Source organism: Aquarana catesbeiana, linkage group LG03 (assembly GCF_042186555.1).
Source record: "Aquarana catesbeiana isolate 2022-GZ linkage group LG03, ASM4218655v1, whole genome shotgun sequence".
In the NCBI taxonomy this organism is placed as follows: domain Eukaryota; kingdom Metazoa; phylum Chordata; class Amphibia; order Anura; family Ranidae; genus Aquarana; species Aquarana catesbeiana.
In genome coordinates, this window is record NC_133326.1 from 533,936,662 (window position 1) to 533,950,586 (window position 13,925).

The following is a 13,925-nucleotide window of genomic DNA, read 5'->3' on the forward strand; positions in this document are numbered from 1 at the left end:
ATTTCCCCTTCTGCAGGTTTTCGGGTATGAGCCACCAATTGAGGCTCTGACGCACCGCATGCGACAGGTGCATCGGAAAGTCTAATGCCTGAACCTTCTTGTTCCAGGTCGACAGAATACTGTGTTGCAGCATTCTTGAGTGAAACTGAGCATAGGGAACTGCTTCGCATGAAGACACCATCTTCCCTAGTAGCCTCATACAAAGGCGGACTGAGGGACCCTTCTTGGTCCTTACTGTCAGAATCAGCTCTCTCAAAGCAGTGATCTTTGCCTGGGGTAGAAATATTTTCTCCTGGCTTGTATCTATAATCAGACCTAAATACTCCAGTCTTCTTACTGGTTTTAGTTACATAGTTACATAGTTAGTAAGGTTGAATAAAGACACCAGTCCATCCAGTTCAACCTGAGTGAGTGTGTGTCTACAACCCTGACCCTTGTTCCTAACCCTGTACATCGCACACTCACATCAGTCCCTACCCTCAATCAAAGGTCCCCATTCATATACTAGGGCCAATTTTGGACAGAAGCCAATTAACCTACCAGCATGTCTTTGGAGTGTGGGAGGAAACCGGAGTACCCGGAGGAAACCCACGCAGGCACAGGGAGAACATGCAAACTCCAGGCAGGTAGTGTCGTGGTTGGGATTCGAACCAGCGACCCTTTTTTACTGCTAGGCGAGAGTGCTAACCACTGCACCACTGTGCCGCCCTAGGAAAGACTTTACTAAGTTGAGGATCCAACCCAGGTGTTCTAGATACCTGACCGTGGTCCTCAAGTTTCCATTCAAAGAGGCTACCGACCGGTCTATCAAGAGCAGGTCGTCTAGGTATGCTATGACAGCTATACCCTGAGCCCTTAATCTGGCCAGAGGAGGAGCCAAGATCTTTGTGAACACTCGAGGTGCAGTGGCTATCCCGAAAGGCAGAGCCACAAACTGGAAATGGCGCCCTCCTACCTCGAAGCGCAGAAACTTCTGATGAGCAGGAAAAATGGGCACATGCAGATATGCATCTCTGATGTCTATTGATGCCAGAAATTCTCCTCCCTGCAGGGTGGGAACTACTGTTCGAATTGATTCCATGCGGAAGGATTGAATCCTTAGGAATCGGTTCAGATCCCTTAAGTCCAAAATGGGCCTGACATCCCCATTTGGCTTTTGGACCGTAAAAAGGTTGGAATAGAAGCCCAATCCCTGGTCCTTTGCGGGAACTATCATAATGACCTCCTGCGACAAAAGTCGCTCTAACGCTAGAAGGAGCGACTGCTTCTTCTCTGGGTCTCTGGGAACATTTGATCTGAGGAACCGAGAAGGGAATTCCTGAAACTCCAGCTTGTACCCTAAGGTTACCGTGGAGACTACCCATCTGTCCTGGAAGTCCTCGTGCCAGAGCTCTGAGAACTGTCGCAGTCTTCCCCCCACTCGAGTGAGCGGGGGCGCTCCCTCATGCAGAGGTCTTAGTGTTTTGCCTAGTAGGCTTCTTTCCCCAGGACTTCTTTTGTCCCTGGGGTTGACTCTTGTCTCTGGACCCCGATGGAGGCGGCCGTCGAGACTGCCTGGAGGCTGAAGCCCCCGGCGCTGGGGAAAGAGTCCGTTTGAAAGAGGGACGCTTACTCTTCTTCTTGACAGGTAAGAGAGTGCTTATCACACAAGAGATTCTCTTGATATAGTTATCCAAGTCCTCTCCAAACAACCTTGCACCACGAAATGGAAACCCAGCCAGTAGCTTCTTACATGGTGCTTCGGCTGACCAATTTTTCAACCATAGGATTCTACGTATATGCACCAACCCCAGTGAAAGACGGGAGGTTTGCACGATAGAATCTCTAATGGCGTCAACCACAAAGCATAAGGCCGCTGGAAGGTTAGCAAACCCCTGGGCCTGCTGTTCAGGTAATACTTTGATGACCTGCTTAACATGGTCTCTTAAGTATTGACAGACTCCAATCGCTGCTACTGCAGGTTGGGCCACTGATCCTGCTAAGGAGAAAACATCCTTCAATAGGGATTCCATCCTTTTATCTACAGGATCCCTGAGCATCTGAGCATTGTCTACAGGACAAGTCAGGCTATTATTTACGGAGGAAATGGCGGCATCAATAGCCGGTATTCCCCACATTTTAATAAACTTTTCTTCCATCGGATAAAGTGTTGAAAACTTTCTCGGCGGAAAAAAACGTTTGTCTGGGTGATCCCACTCAGAATAAATAAGCTTTTCAAGTAAAGTATGAACAGGAAAAGCATGTGCTGCTTGGAAAGGTTTCAGTGACCCCAAAGCAGAAGAGGATTCTTTAGCAGTTTCAGGTATGGGCAACTTAAATGTGGAGCGGACCAATCCAGTGAGGATCTGCACTAAGACTTTCTCCTCTTGGGAAGTCGCAGAGGGTCCCTCTCCACCTGAATCCTCCGAAGAGGAATCATCCATCCCATCCCGATCCTCTGAAAGGGATTCATCTCCTTTATCCCAGAGCTCCTCTGTCTTAGGGTCTTGGGGAACAGAGGAAAGCCTAGTGCGTTTTCTTCCACTGAGTGAAGACGTAATCACGGCCATTAATCTTTCCTCTAGACCATTAATGGTTGAGGAAAAAACCTCTTGTGTAATATATACAGGGGCTGAAGTGCCAGAAGCAGGTGTAGCCCCTGACCCCGATGGCTCTCCCTGGCTAGCCGTCCCTGGCCCATCTTTAGGGGGGGAGGATGCTGCCGACAGGGGGCCCTCAGAACCTGAATGAGATCCCCTAGTGTCTCTGGTTCCTGGGGTGCTTGAACCTCTTCTACCCATAGTGCAAAGCAACAAGGTGTGAGGTATACAAATGAACACTGCCCGCTGAGTGATGTAGTCTGGCTAAAAGCCTTGCTACCCAATGCTCAGTCTGGTGTTACTTCAGTAAATGCTGCCTAGGAGAATGCCTGTGTCCCACCTTACATGCGACCGTCAGCTCTGTGTCTCTCAGAAGGCTGTGTGCACCTGTACAGAGTGCCTCTAATAGCCTGCAGCTGGCCTGAGTGGGAGTCTAAGCACCTGTGCTGACGTCCCGCCCCCTCCTCTACCGCCCCCCCCCCCTCGAGTTTTGAAAAAAACGAGTGCTTCCCGCGCTGCCGACTCTCCTGTCATGCTTCCGGAGAAAGGCTGGGGATGGGGGGGGGGGGGGGGGGGGAGGGAGGCTGGTAACAAGATCTGCCTGAACGGCTATCTTGAGAGATGGTGGCCATTAGGCCGCAGAGCCCGGGTGGTATAACCACTTTCTAGACCCCTGTGGCCCCTCTCTAGCCTGGGGGGGAACATTCAAACATGAGAAATCCCCCTTTCCACCTTACCTGTTTGCAGCCTGCTTGATACGCTGGGACATAAACAGCGATTACAACACCTGAGACAGAGTCAGCATGTGTAGGTTTGTGCTCTTGGCAGCCCCCGGTGGTCACAATAGGCATAGCATGCATTTACCTTAAAGGAGAAAAGCCACTAGAACTCAAAAATTCTGTGGAATCTCCTCTTACCTTATCCAGCCACAGGGTGCTGTTTACACAGACCCAATCTTCACCTCTCACGGTGGGCTCCGTTTGAAAAAACCGTCAGAGACTGGGGCCCCCATCAGTAGGGGGATCCAACAGTTCTGGGACCGTAAAGCACCTCGCCAGAAATTAGGAAGTTTAAAGCCATTTTCTGATCTGCGGGGTCCAGCTCTCTAAAAAGAGAAGCATTACGGGTAAAACCTTGTTTCTTCGGACACGAGGCCCGGGTACCATTCAATTCGGCCATGAAAAGACACTTTGAATGGATCCGGTTCGCCTGGCTTGCCCCAGTATAGGATATCAGGATATTCCCTTTGGAGCTCAGCACAGGACATCTTTACACGTCCATCACCTAAGACACTGGCGTAAAAACTGAGGTATCCCTGCAAAGGGGGAGGGATTATATAGGGGGTTGAACTTCCTGATAGGGTGTGCCAGTGTCCAATCACCAGTGATACCTATATAACCCATCAGTAATTACTGTGGCTCTGTGTCCCGTGATGTTCGAGAAAGAAAAGGTATTTACAGTCAGGTCCATAAATATTGGGACATTGACACAATTCTAATCTTTTTGGCTCTATACACCACCACAATGGATTTTAAATGAAACTAACAAGATGTGCTTTAACTGCAGACTTTCAGCTTTAATTTGAGGGTATTTACATCCAAATCAGGTGAACGGTGTAGGAATTACAACAGCTTGTATATGTGCCAAAAGTAATGGGACAATTGGCTGCTCAGCTGTTCCATGGCCGTGTGTGTTATTCCCTCATTGTCCCATTTACAAGGAGCAGATAAAAGGTCCAGAATTAATTTCAAGTGTGCTATTTGCATTTGGAATCTGTTGCTGTCAACTCTCAATATGAGATCCAAAGAGCTGTCACTATCAGCGAAGCAAGCCATCATTAGGCTGAAAAAAACAAAACAAACCAATCAGAGAGCTAGCAAAAACACTAGGTGTGGCCAAATCAACTGTTTTGAACATCCTTAAAAAGATAGAACGCACCGGTGAGTTCAGCAACACCAAAAGACCCGGAAGACCACGGAAAACAACTGTGGTGGATGACCGAAGAATTCTTTTTCCTGGTGAATAGGGATGAGCTCCGGCGTGTTCGCATGGCGCACGTGCCGAGCCCGCCAGGAAGTCGGCACGGGGCAGCGCTAATCACAAGCAGTGAGACATTTCCCGATGTGCGGCTGCAGAAATCGGGAAATGTCTCCCTGCCTGTGATTAGCGCTGCGCCGTGCCGACTTCCTGGCGGGCTCGGCACGTGCGCCATGCGAACACGCCGGAGCTCATCCTTACTGGTGAAGAAAACACCCTTCACAACAGTTGGCCAGATCAAGAACACTCTCCAGGAGGTAGGTGTATGTGTGTCAAAGTCAACAATCAAGAGAAGACTTCACCAGAGTGAATACAGAGGGTTCACTACAAGATGTAAACCATTGGTGAGCCTCAAAAACAGAAAGGGCAGATTAGAGTTTGCCAAACAACATCTAAAAAAGCCTTCCCAGTTCTGGAACAACATCCTATGGACAGATGAGACCAAGATCAACTTGTACCAGAGTGATGGGAAGAGAAGAGTATGGAGAAGGAAAGGAACTGCTCATGATCCAAAGCATACCACCTCATCAGTGAAGCATGGTGGTGGTAGTGTCATGGCGTGGGCATGTATGGCTGCCAATGGAACTGGTTCACTTGTATTTATTGATGATGTGACTGCAGACAAAAGCAGCAGGATGAATTCTGAAGTGTTTCGGGCAATATTATCTGCTCATATTCAGCAAAATGCTTCAGAACTCATTGGACGGTGCTTCACAGTGCAGATGGACAATGACCCGAAGCATACTGCGAAAGCAACTAAAGAGTTTTTTAAGGAAAGAAGTGAAATGTTATGCCATGGCCAAGTCAATCACCTGACCTGAATTCGATTGAGCATGCATTTCACTTGCTGAAGACAAAACTGAAGGGAAAATGCCCCAAGAACAAGCAGGAACTGAAGACAGTTGCAGTAGAGACCTGGCAGAGCATCACCAGGGATGAAACCCAGCATCTGGTGAGGTCTATGTGTTCCAGACTTCAGGCTGTAATTGACTGCAAAGGATTTGCAACCAAGTATTAAAAAGTGAAAGTTTGATGGATGATTGTTAATCTGTCCCATTACTTTTTGTCCCTTAAAAAGTGGGAGGCACATATACAAACTGTTGTATTTCCTACACCGTTCACTTGATTTGGATGTAAATACCCTCAAATTAAAGCTGAAAGTCTGCAGTTAAAGCACATCTTGTTAGTTTCATTTCAAATCCATTGTGGTGGTGTACAGAGCCAAAAAGATTAGAATTGTGTCGATGTCCCAATATTTATGGACCTGACTGTAGAAGCATATTATTAAAGGAGAATTTACAAGCTTGAAAAAAAAAAAAAAACAATTTAAATTTTAGCCAAAATCTTAGTTTTGATTTGGACAAAACTGGTAAGGTTCTGAAACTTTGTCTAGCGTTTCTTGCTGTCTTGTTTCATTTCAAATCCATTGTGGTGGTGTATAGAGCCAAAAAGATTAGAATTATGTCGATGTCCCAATATTTATGGACCTGACTGTATAATGTTTTTTTTATAACTATAAAAAAAATGTTTTGCCTTTCATTACAATTTTAACCACTTGCTGACCAGCCACAGTACATATACTATTGTGTACCTGTACATCGTTTCATGCAATAGGACGGGCGATCGCAGTACAGAGAGGCAGAACAGGGATCTGCCTATGTAAACAAGGCGGATCCCCGTTCTGACAGGGGACAACACTGAGATCTGCTGTTCCTAGTGATCAGGAACAGCGATCTCTGTGTTGTCCCAGTGAGCCCATCCCCTAAACAGTTAGAACACACCAAGGGAACACAGATAACCCCTTGATCGCCCCCTAGTGTTAACCCCTTCCCTGCCAGTGTCATTTATACATTGATCAGTGCATTTTTTTAGCACTGATCAATGTAATAATATAACTGGTCCCCAAAAAGTGTCACTTAGAGTAAGATGTGTCTGCCGCAATGTCGCAGTCCCAACAAAAATCACAGATCGCCGCCATTACCAGTAAAAACAATAAAAAATAAACAAAAGTTCATAAACCTATCCCCTATTTTGTAGACGCTCTAACTTTTGCGCAAACCAATCAATATACACTAATTGCGATTTTTTTTTCACCAAAAATATGTAGAACATATTGGCCTAAATTGATGAAGAAATTTGTTTTTTTTTATATTTTTTTTTTGGATATGTATTATAGCAGAAAGTAAAAAATATTGTTTGTTTTTTTTTAAATATTGTCAGTCTTTTTTTGTTTATAGCGCAAAAAATTAAAACCGCAGAGGTGATCAAATACCACCAAAAGAAAGCTCTATTTGTGGGGGGGGGGAGGGACAACAATTTTGTTTTGGGTACAACGTCGCACGACCACGCAATTGTCATTTAAAACGATGCAGTGCATTATCGCAAAAACTGGCCTGGTCATTAAGGGTTTAAATCCTTCCGGGGCTGAAGTGGTTAAACTGAATGGGTTGTTTTACAATGTGAGGGTTTACAAACACTTTAAGGCCACTAACTAGCTGCATCCAGGTTTAGGAGAAGCCCTAAGCATACAGGCACTGGAATCTGAATCTAAAAAGAAACAGACCAACTTGGTTTCATTATTACTCACATAAATAGGTTGTTTTACCGTCTTCTTGCCATAAGCTATTAACGGCACTCCAGCAAACCAGCGCATGTCTAGGGGAAACAACAATATATAAAAGGATACAAAGTTCACTATAGGCACATTGTAGAATATTTGCATACCAGTATTTAGGCCGGTCATACACAGTGTGAACTTCTTCTGGTTGCAGGAAAGAAATTTGCACAATTCCCCCATCAACACAGACAGTGTTGACAGGGGAATCAGCGATGGACTTCTCCCGGCAGGGGACCGGGGGCAGGCAGGGGAAGCCGTCCCCGTCAGGAGAAGACCACGATTATCGCTAGCGACTATAGCAGCCACTAGCGATAATTGAGAATCCGGCAGGCTGGCTGTACCCAAGTTTATCGATTAACTTGGCACATTTAACCTGCTCATTAATGGTTCGAATCTCGGCCGGTTCAGCAGGAACCTTGTATGGTCAGCCTTAGACAGTGCCTACACCACAACTAGGCACAAAACAGACTAACAGGTAAGCAGACTGAATTAGGCTTGAACTCATAAAAGATGTTATCTATCTCTAAGGCTGCTTTTACACTGTGGCGTCGGCCGCTATTTTTAGGAGGGCTTTACCAGCATTTTTACGGAGGTTTTCGGCTGCTAGCGGGGCGCTTTTAACCCCCACTAGCGGCAGAAAAAGGGTTAAAACAACCCGCAAAGCGCTTTGGCGGTGGTGCTGCCCATTCATTTCAATGGGCAGGTGCGGTTTAGAAGCGGTGTTTACACCGCTCCAAAGATGCTGCCAGCAGGAGATTTTTTTAAATGTCCTGCCAGTGTATTGCCCCAGTGTGAAAGCACTCAGGCTTTCACGCTGAGACTGCAGGGGAGACGTTTTTCAGGCACTTTACAGGCGCTATTTTTAGCCCAAAAGCACCTGAAAAACGCCTCAGTGTGAAAGGGGTCTAAACTAAACAATGACACTCTTATAAATAAACGGTGAACATTAGGAGGTACAGAAGACTAATGTAGGCAGTCAACATGACACTTTGGAAAATTTTCACCGTTGGGGAATCAATTCAAGTCTCCCTCCACTACTCTCCTCAGCAGTATACTTTTGTCTACAGGTGGCACTTTAAAACACTGACACATGCTTGCTAATGTTTAGAAACTCAAGAGTCATACTTGCGTAATAGTTCAGGAACTTATCCTCCCGACCGAATATTTCTGAGGGTTTAACGATAATGGCTTCCGGGAGGACCTCCCGCACTGCCTCTTCTCCAATTGCCTATTAACAAAGCATTTATTAAAAAGGATGCCACAAAATCAGATCAGCTATCTTTTTTATGAAACAGACAATGTAAGCCAATATGTAATCAACAAGCTGGCTTTAAAGCCCAACTCCAGCTTTATCCATTTCCTTTCTTTTTAGTTCTTCAGCCTGTAGATATGACAGCATTGCCTCCTCCTGCATGCTTGGTGGCACGATGTGTCGATTAATAAGGTTTAGACCAGTGGTTCTCAACCTGGGGGGGTCAGGACCCCCTCGCGGGTCGAACGATGATTTGCCAGGGGTCATCGAATCCTGGGCTGTTCCTGAAGCCCGCACCGCTCTCCCAGTCTTTCTGCGGCCACCCAGCAGGGCTGTCCCTGGAGCCTGTGGCTGCCCACTTAGCCTCTTTGCAGCCACCCGTTCAGTTCACGCCATGGCTGGGGGCCAGATACTAGAGGTCAGCTGACTGGTGAGGAATGTTAAGTTGGAGGGGCTGGAGGAGACCCCATTTCTTGATTTCGGCATAGGTGTCACTGCTACGAGACACCACAAAGTCGGAGACACAGTGAGTAACACATCACATCATTAGCAGATGACCCGGATCAAGAGCACCTAAGTTGGCTGATCAGAACTCCCCTCAGCACTGCCACTCATCCCATTTCCCCCCACCCTCATCAAGGAGTAAGAGAAGGAAAAAAAGAGAATACATGGAAGGGAGAGGAAAAGAGAGGGAGGAACAAAGAAAAAGGGAGAGAAAGAATAAGAGAAAGAACAAGAAAGACAGCTAGAGAGAGGGATGGGGGGGGGGGGACCAAAAAATTTAGGATAGAGGGGGATAAAAGGGAAAGAAAGGAGAACAAAGAGAAGGAGTGGTACATCCTAAAATGTACAATAAGGGGTTTTAATACTGTACGAGTGGAAGGGACTCGGGGAGCACTAAATTTCCGTGGGTTAGGAGCGCAAATGACTTGTCTTGCCTTGGGTGCTGACAACCCAGGCTATGAAAATAAGGGGTCACGGCACTAGCAAGGTTGAGAACCACTGGTCTAGACACAATGCCACCTAGCATTAGCCACAAATCCAAAAGAGTGAGTTCAAGCAGTGTTGTGGAGAGATAAGTAGGTTTGTTTAACGGCAAGTCACTTGAGAAAAAAACAAAAAACAAAAAAACCCTTCAGAATGCCTTGGTATGTTTCACTTGAGCTTACTCATAAGCCTTATAGGTAACAGCAGCTTGAAATGCGTCAAGAAGTTTGATCCCTTTTTTTTTTTTTGTGAGACTTAGATCATTAACTTCACGCTCTCAATCAACATTGACTATTGTTAAAGTGGTTGTAAACCAAAAAAACACATGCCTAGACAAATGTCATACATCCCAGGAATCTTCAGGAGGGGCTCTCTCAGCTAAGAACACCCTCTCCTGCTTGTATGCCTGAGCATGGTAGATTCCAGGAAGTAAATGCTACATGAACCATCTGTCCTTGGTCAAGATGGCCACTTCCAGAAATGCTAGGAGGGGCGTTTTTCAAAGTGATTTCTCAACAAAATAAAGCATTGAGACATGGATGGATGAGTATGCTATGAATATACAAAAATTACATTAAATAGCATTTTTGGTTTGTGGTGCTCAGATGCAGTGTAATTCCACTTTAAGGGCCCAGTCACAAAAGCCACAGGCTAATGTCATTTTACTAGGCTGTGGGGGGGTTTGCTAAAAAATTGCTGTTTCAGAACATCGCACTGATTACAGTTTTTTTAACCTCATCAAGACCCCTTTCACACTGGGGCGCTTTTCAGATGTTTTAGTGCTAAAAATAGCGCCTGCAAAGCACCTCTCATGCCTTCCCAGTGTGAAAGCCCAAGTGCTTTCACACTGGGGTGGTGCACTTGCAGGACGGGAAAAAAAGTCCTGCAAGCAGTATCTTTGGGGCGGTGCGGGAGCCGTGTATACACCGCTCCCAAAACACCCTGCCCATTGAAATGAATGGGCAGCGCTTTGGCAACGCCGCAACACGGGCGCTTTTAACCCTTTCCCTGGCCGCTAGCGGGGTTTAAAACTGCCCCCCAATAGCCTGAAAAGTGCCGCTATAACAGTGTTAAAGCGCTGATAAAACTAGCGGAGCTTTACCGCTGACGCGGCCCTCACCCCAGTGTGAAAGTAGCCTAAGAGTGTAGAAAGTTACACTCTATACGGGCCTCTGAACTGTAGGGCATTATAACCTGAGGTGTCATACAATCAGCAGCAGCAAAATGTAGCATATTTGCATGTTTCCACAGCACATATTACACCAGCATTGCAAAGAGAACAAGGCATATAGAAAGCAATGGTTTTCTATGTGTGCTTGCAGTGACTGGCCTTGACCAGGTGCAGAAAAACAGCAGCCACTGCACATGGAGTGAAAGGGCCCTGAAGTGCACTGCATAGACTCACTCATTCTGTATTGCTGCTCAAGCCTAGGCAAGGCTTTGATGTCAGCAGAAGCAAAAGGCCTTGTTTACACTTGCTTTGCTGTTTGAAGCACGATCTGCATTCTGATCGCTCTTTGGACAGCAATAGACAAGTGGTGAGGATGTGTATCACTTTCTCATTGCCTGATTTGACCCCCTAAATACTGAAAAAGCACACCTCAACTGCACACAATGTGCACAATTGCGGGGCGGTTGCAATAAGCCCCATTCACTTGAATGGGTGGCACTCGCCTGCCGAGCAAGACGGCAACAAAAGGGGGAGCGGTTGAGGTGCGGTAAAATTGCCTAGCACCAATCCAACCACTTGATCATTGCATGAGCAACCATAGTCGCACCTCGTGTAGTCGTATTACCTACAAAGGAGGGCAATCATTACAAATTGTATATAGTGTGCCATTTAACGCAAGGCAGCTCTTGTTGTAAAGGGCGGATGAATTGTGACGATCATACGACTGCATTTGTAGACGCATGGCTTTTAAAAAGACTTTGTCAGGCAATCACAGAAACTAGGGAGTTGTGGGAAAAGTATCAGAGTGCCATATAAAGAGAACCTGATGTTTTTCTTATTTAGGTACATCATTTGCCATATGAGCACACTGACAGGTTCACATTAGGATCAGGTCTTTCTCTCAGCAGTAAACATTCCTGCCTTGGTCACCTTGTTCCTCAGGTATCTGGAGGGGCTCTTGATGTCAGCGTTCAAATGGGACACGTGGATGAATTTTTCCACTCCAGCCTCCTTAGCTAACAGAGCAATGTTTTTAGGGATCGTCACAAACACATCTTCAAAACTGAAGTTTCTAAAACACAAGAGATAATAATTTAAGAAAAGTGTCTATCGCATTTTAATTGGTGTACAGAAAAAAATAGTGTATATTTCCTTGGAATACATTTTATTGATGGAACGGTTTAAATCTGCAACTACACGTTAACACTTCGTCTCTGAAGTCAGGAAGGCTGTAATAATGCCTATTGGTTGCTCTCTTGAAGTGAATGTCATGACTGAAGTACAAAAGTTGCCATTGCTGACCTCCTGAAAATGCTAGATACCTAGCTGTGTCCGATTTTAGTACTCTTAAGTCACAGACCCAAAACAAGCATACTGTAAATGGACTTTAGAAAACTGCCAGAATTCTCGCTGGAGGTTTTTTTTTTTTTTTTTTTTTTTCAGCGATGCATACTAGCACATTATGACTTAAGCCCCGGACCATTTGGCTGGCCAAAGACCAGAGCACTTTTTGCGAATCGGCACTGTGTCGCTTTAACCGACAATTGCGCGGTCGTGCAACATGGCTCCCAAACAAAATTGACTTCCTTTTTTTCCGACAAATAGAGCTTTCTTTTGGTGGTATTTGATCACCTCATTTTCTTTCTTTTTTTTTTTTTTTTTGCGCCATAAACAAAAAAATAGCGACAATTTTGAAAAAAAAAACGTATTTTATTCTTTTTGCTATAATAAATATCCCCAAAAAATAAATAAAAAAAATTTTTTTCCTCAGTTTAGGCCAATACGTATTCTACATATTTTTGGTAAAAAATAAAAAAAATCGCAATAAGCGTTTATTGATTGGATTGCGCAAAAGTTATAGTGTTTACAAAATAGGGGATAGTTTTATGGCATTTTTATTAATTTTTTACTTTTTATTATCACCGATTTTTTATTCGTGACTGCGACATTATGGCGGACAGATTGGACACTTTTGGCACGATTTTGGGACCACATTTATACAGCGATCAGTGCAATTGAACATGCATTGATTACTGTGTAAATGTGACTGGCAGTGAAGGGGTTAACCACTAGATGGCACTGTAGGGGTTAAGTGTGTCCTAGGAAGCAATTCTAACTGTGGAGGGGAGGGGTTGTGTGGGACACAACACTGATCACCGCTCCCGATTACAGGGAGCTGTGATCAGTGTCAGTGTCACTAGGCAGAACGGGGAAATGCTTGTTTACATTATCATTTCCCCGTTCTTCCTCTTCGTGAGATGATCGCGGGTATCCCCGCGATCGCGCTCATGAGGCTCCTGGCGTGCTCCTGGCTTGCAGGCGCACGCGCGCGCCTGCAAGCCGCCTCTTAAAGGGCAACGTACAGGTACGTGATTCTGCCTGGACGTGCCCTTCTGCCGACGTATAACATCGTGAGGCGTTCAGGAATCGGTTAAACTGCCTGGTGCCTATTTTTTGTGGGTTTTTTTAATGTGGTTTACTACCACTTTAACCCATTCCCACCCCACTAACATTAACTGCTCCCTGCAGACCAATAACTAATGTCATCTAGATCCTCTTATTACAAGCTATGGGTAAGATCAGTGACCACAAGCTTGTGCTCTATCAGACAGCAAAGAATTCCGCCACATCACAAGTGAAGAAAACAAAAAGGTAGAGGCACCACTCCTGCTGGATAGCCCAAAAAATATATATTTTGCTGGTTTACTGTCTGTATCCTTGGCCAGGAGCAGATAAAGTCATCAATTTATATCTCAAAAGCACAGCAAAGACCAGACCCCCTGGTTTTTATTATAATAGGATTTTTTCGTCATACTTACCTGTCAAATGCTTTTCTTTGAGTACATCATGGGACACAGAGTCAGGCTAACATTCATTACCTGCTGGGTTATACTCCATCTCAAGGTGAATGGACACTGGTAGACCAAAGGTCTGTAGACAGGAAGTGATCCCCTATATAACCCCTCCCATACAGGAAGTACTTCTTTGAGGATTCAGTGCTTACTACAAAACTGAGGGGAGGAATCTCTGTGTCCCATGATGTACTCAAAGAAAAGGATTTTACAGGCAAGTATGACGGAAAAAATCCTTTTTCTTTTGCATACATCATGGGACACAGTCAGGCTAATATTCATTATCTGCTGGGATGTCCCAGAGCAATAGCCTTGAGGGGAGGGAGACACCCTGTCAAACAATAGCCATCAGAACTTATATGGCAGCCCGCAATATACTGTGGCCGAAAGCCGAATCCTCGGCTGCTCGAACATCCACTTGATAAAATTT

General features: G+C 45.4%; 1 protein-coding gene across 1 annotated transcript in view; it reads right to left on the reverse strand.

Moving 5' to 3' along the window:
* Positions 1–13,925, reverse strand: part of NDUFA9 (NADH:ubiquinone oxidoreductase subunit A9) — a 48,407-nt gene that overhangs the window by 15,249 nt on the left and 19,233 nt on the right. Inside the window, exons 5-7 of the mRNA XM_073621306.1 lie at positions 11,574–11,715; positions 8,359–8,461; positions 7,204–7,271 (exon numbers count right to left, since the gene is read on the reverse strand). Coding sequence (XP_073477407.1) covers positions 7,204–7,271; positions 8,359–8,461; positions 11,574–11,715 — 313 coding nt within the window. The remainder of the gene's footprint in view (positions 1–7,203; positions 7,272–8,358; positions 8,462–11,573; positions 11,716–13,925) is intronic.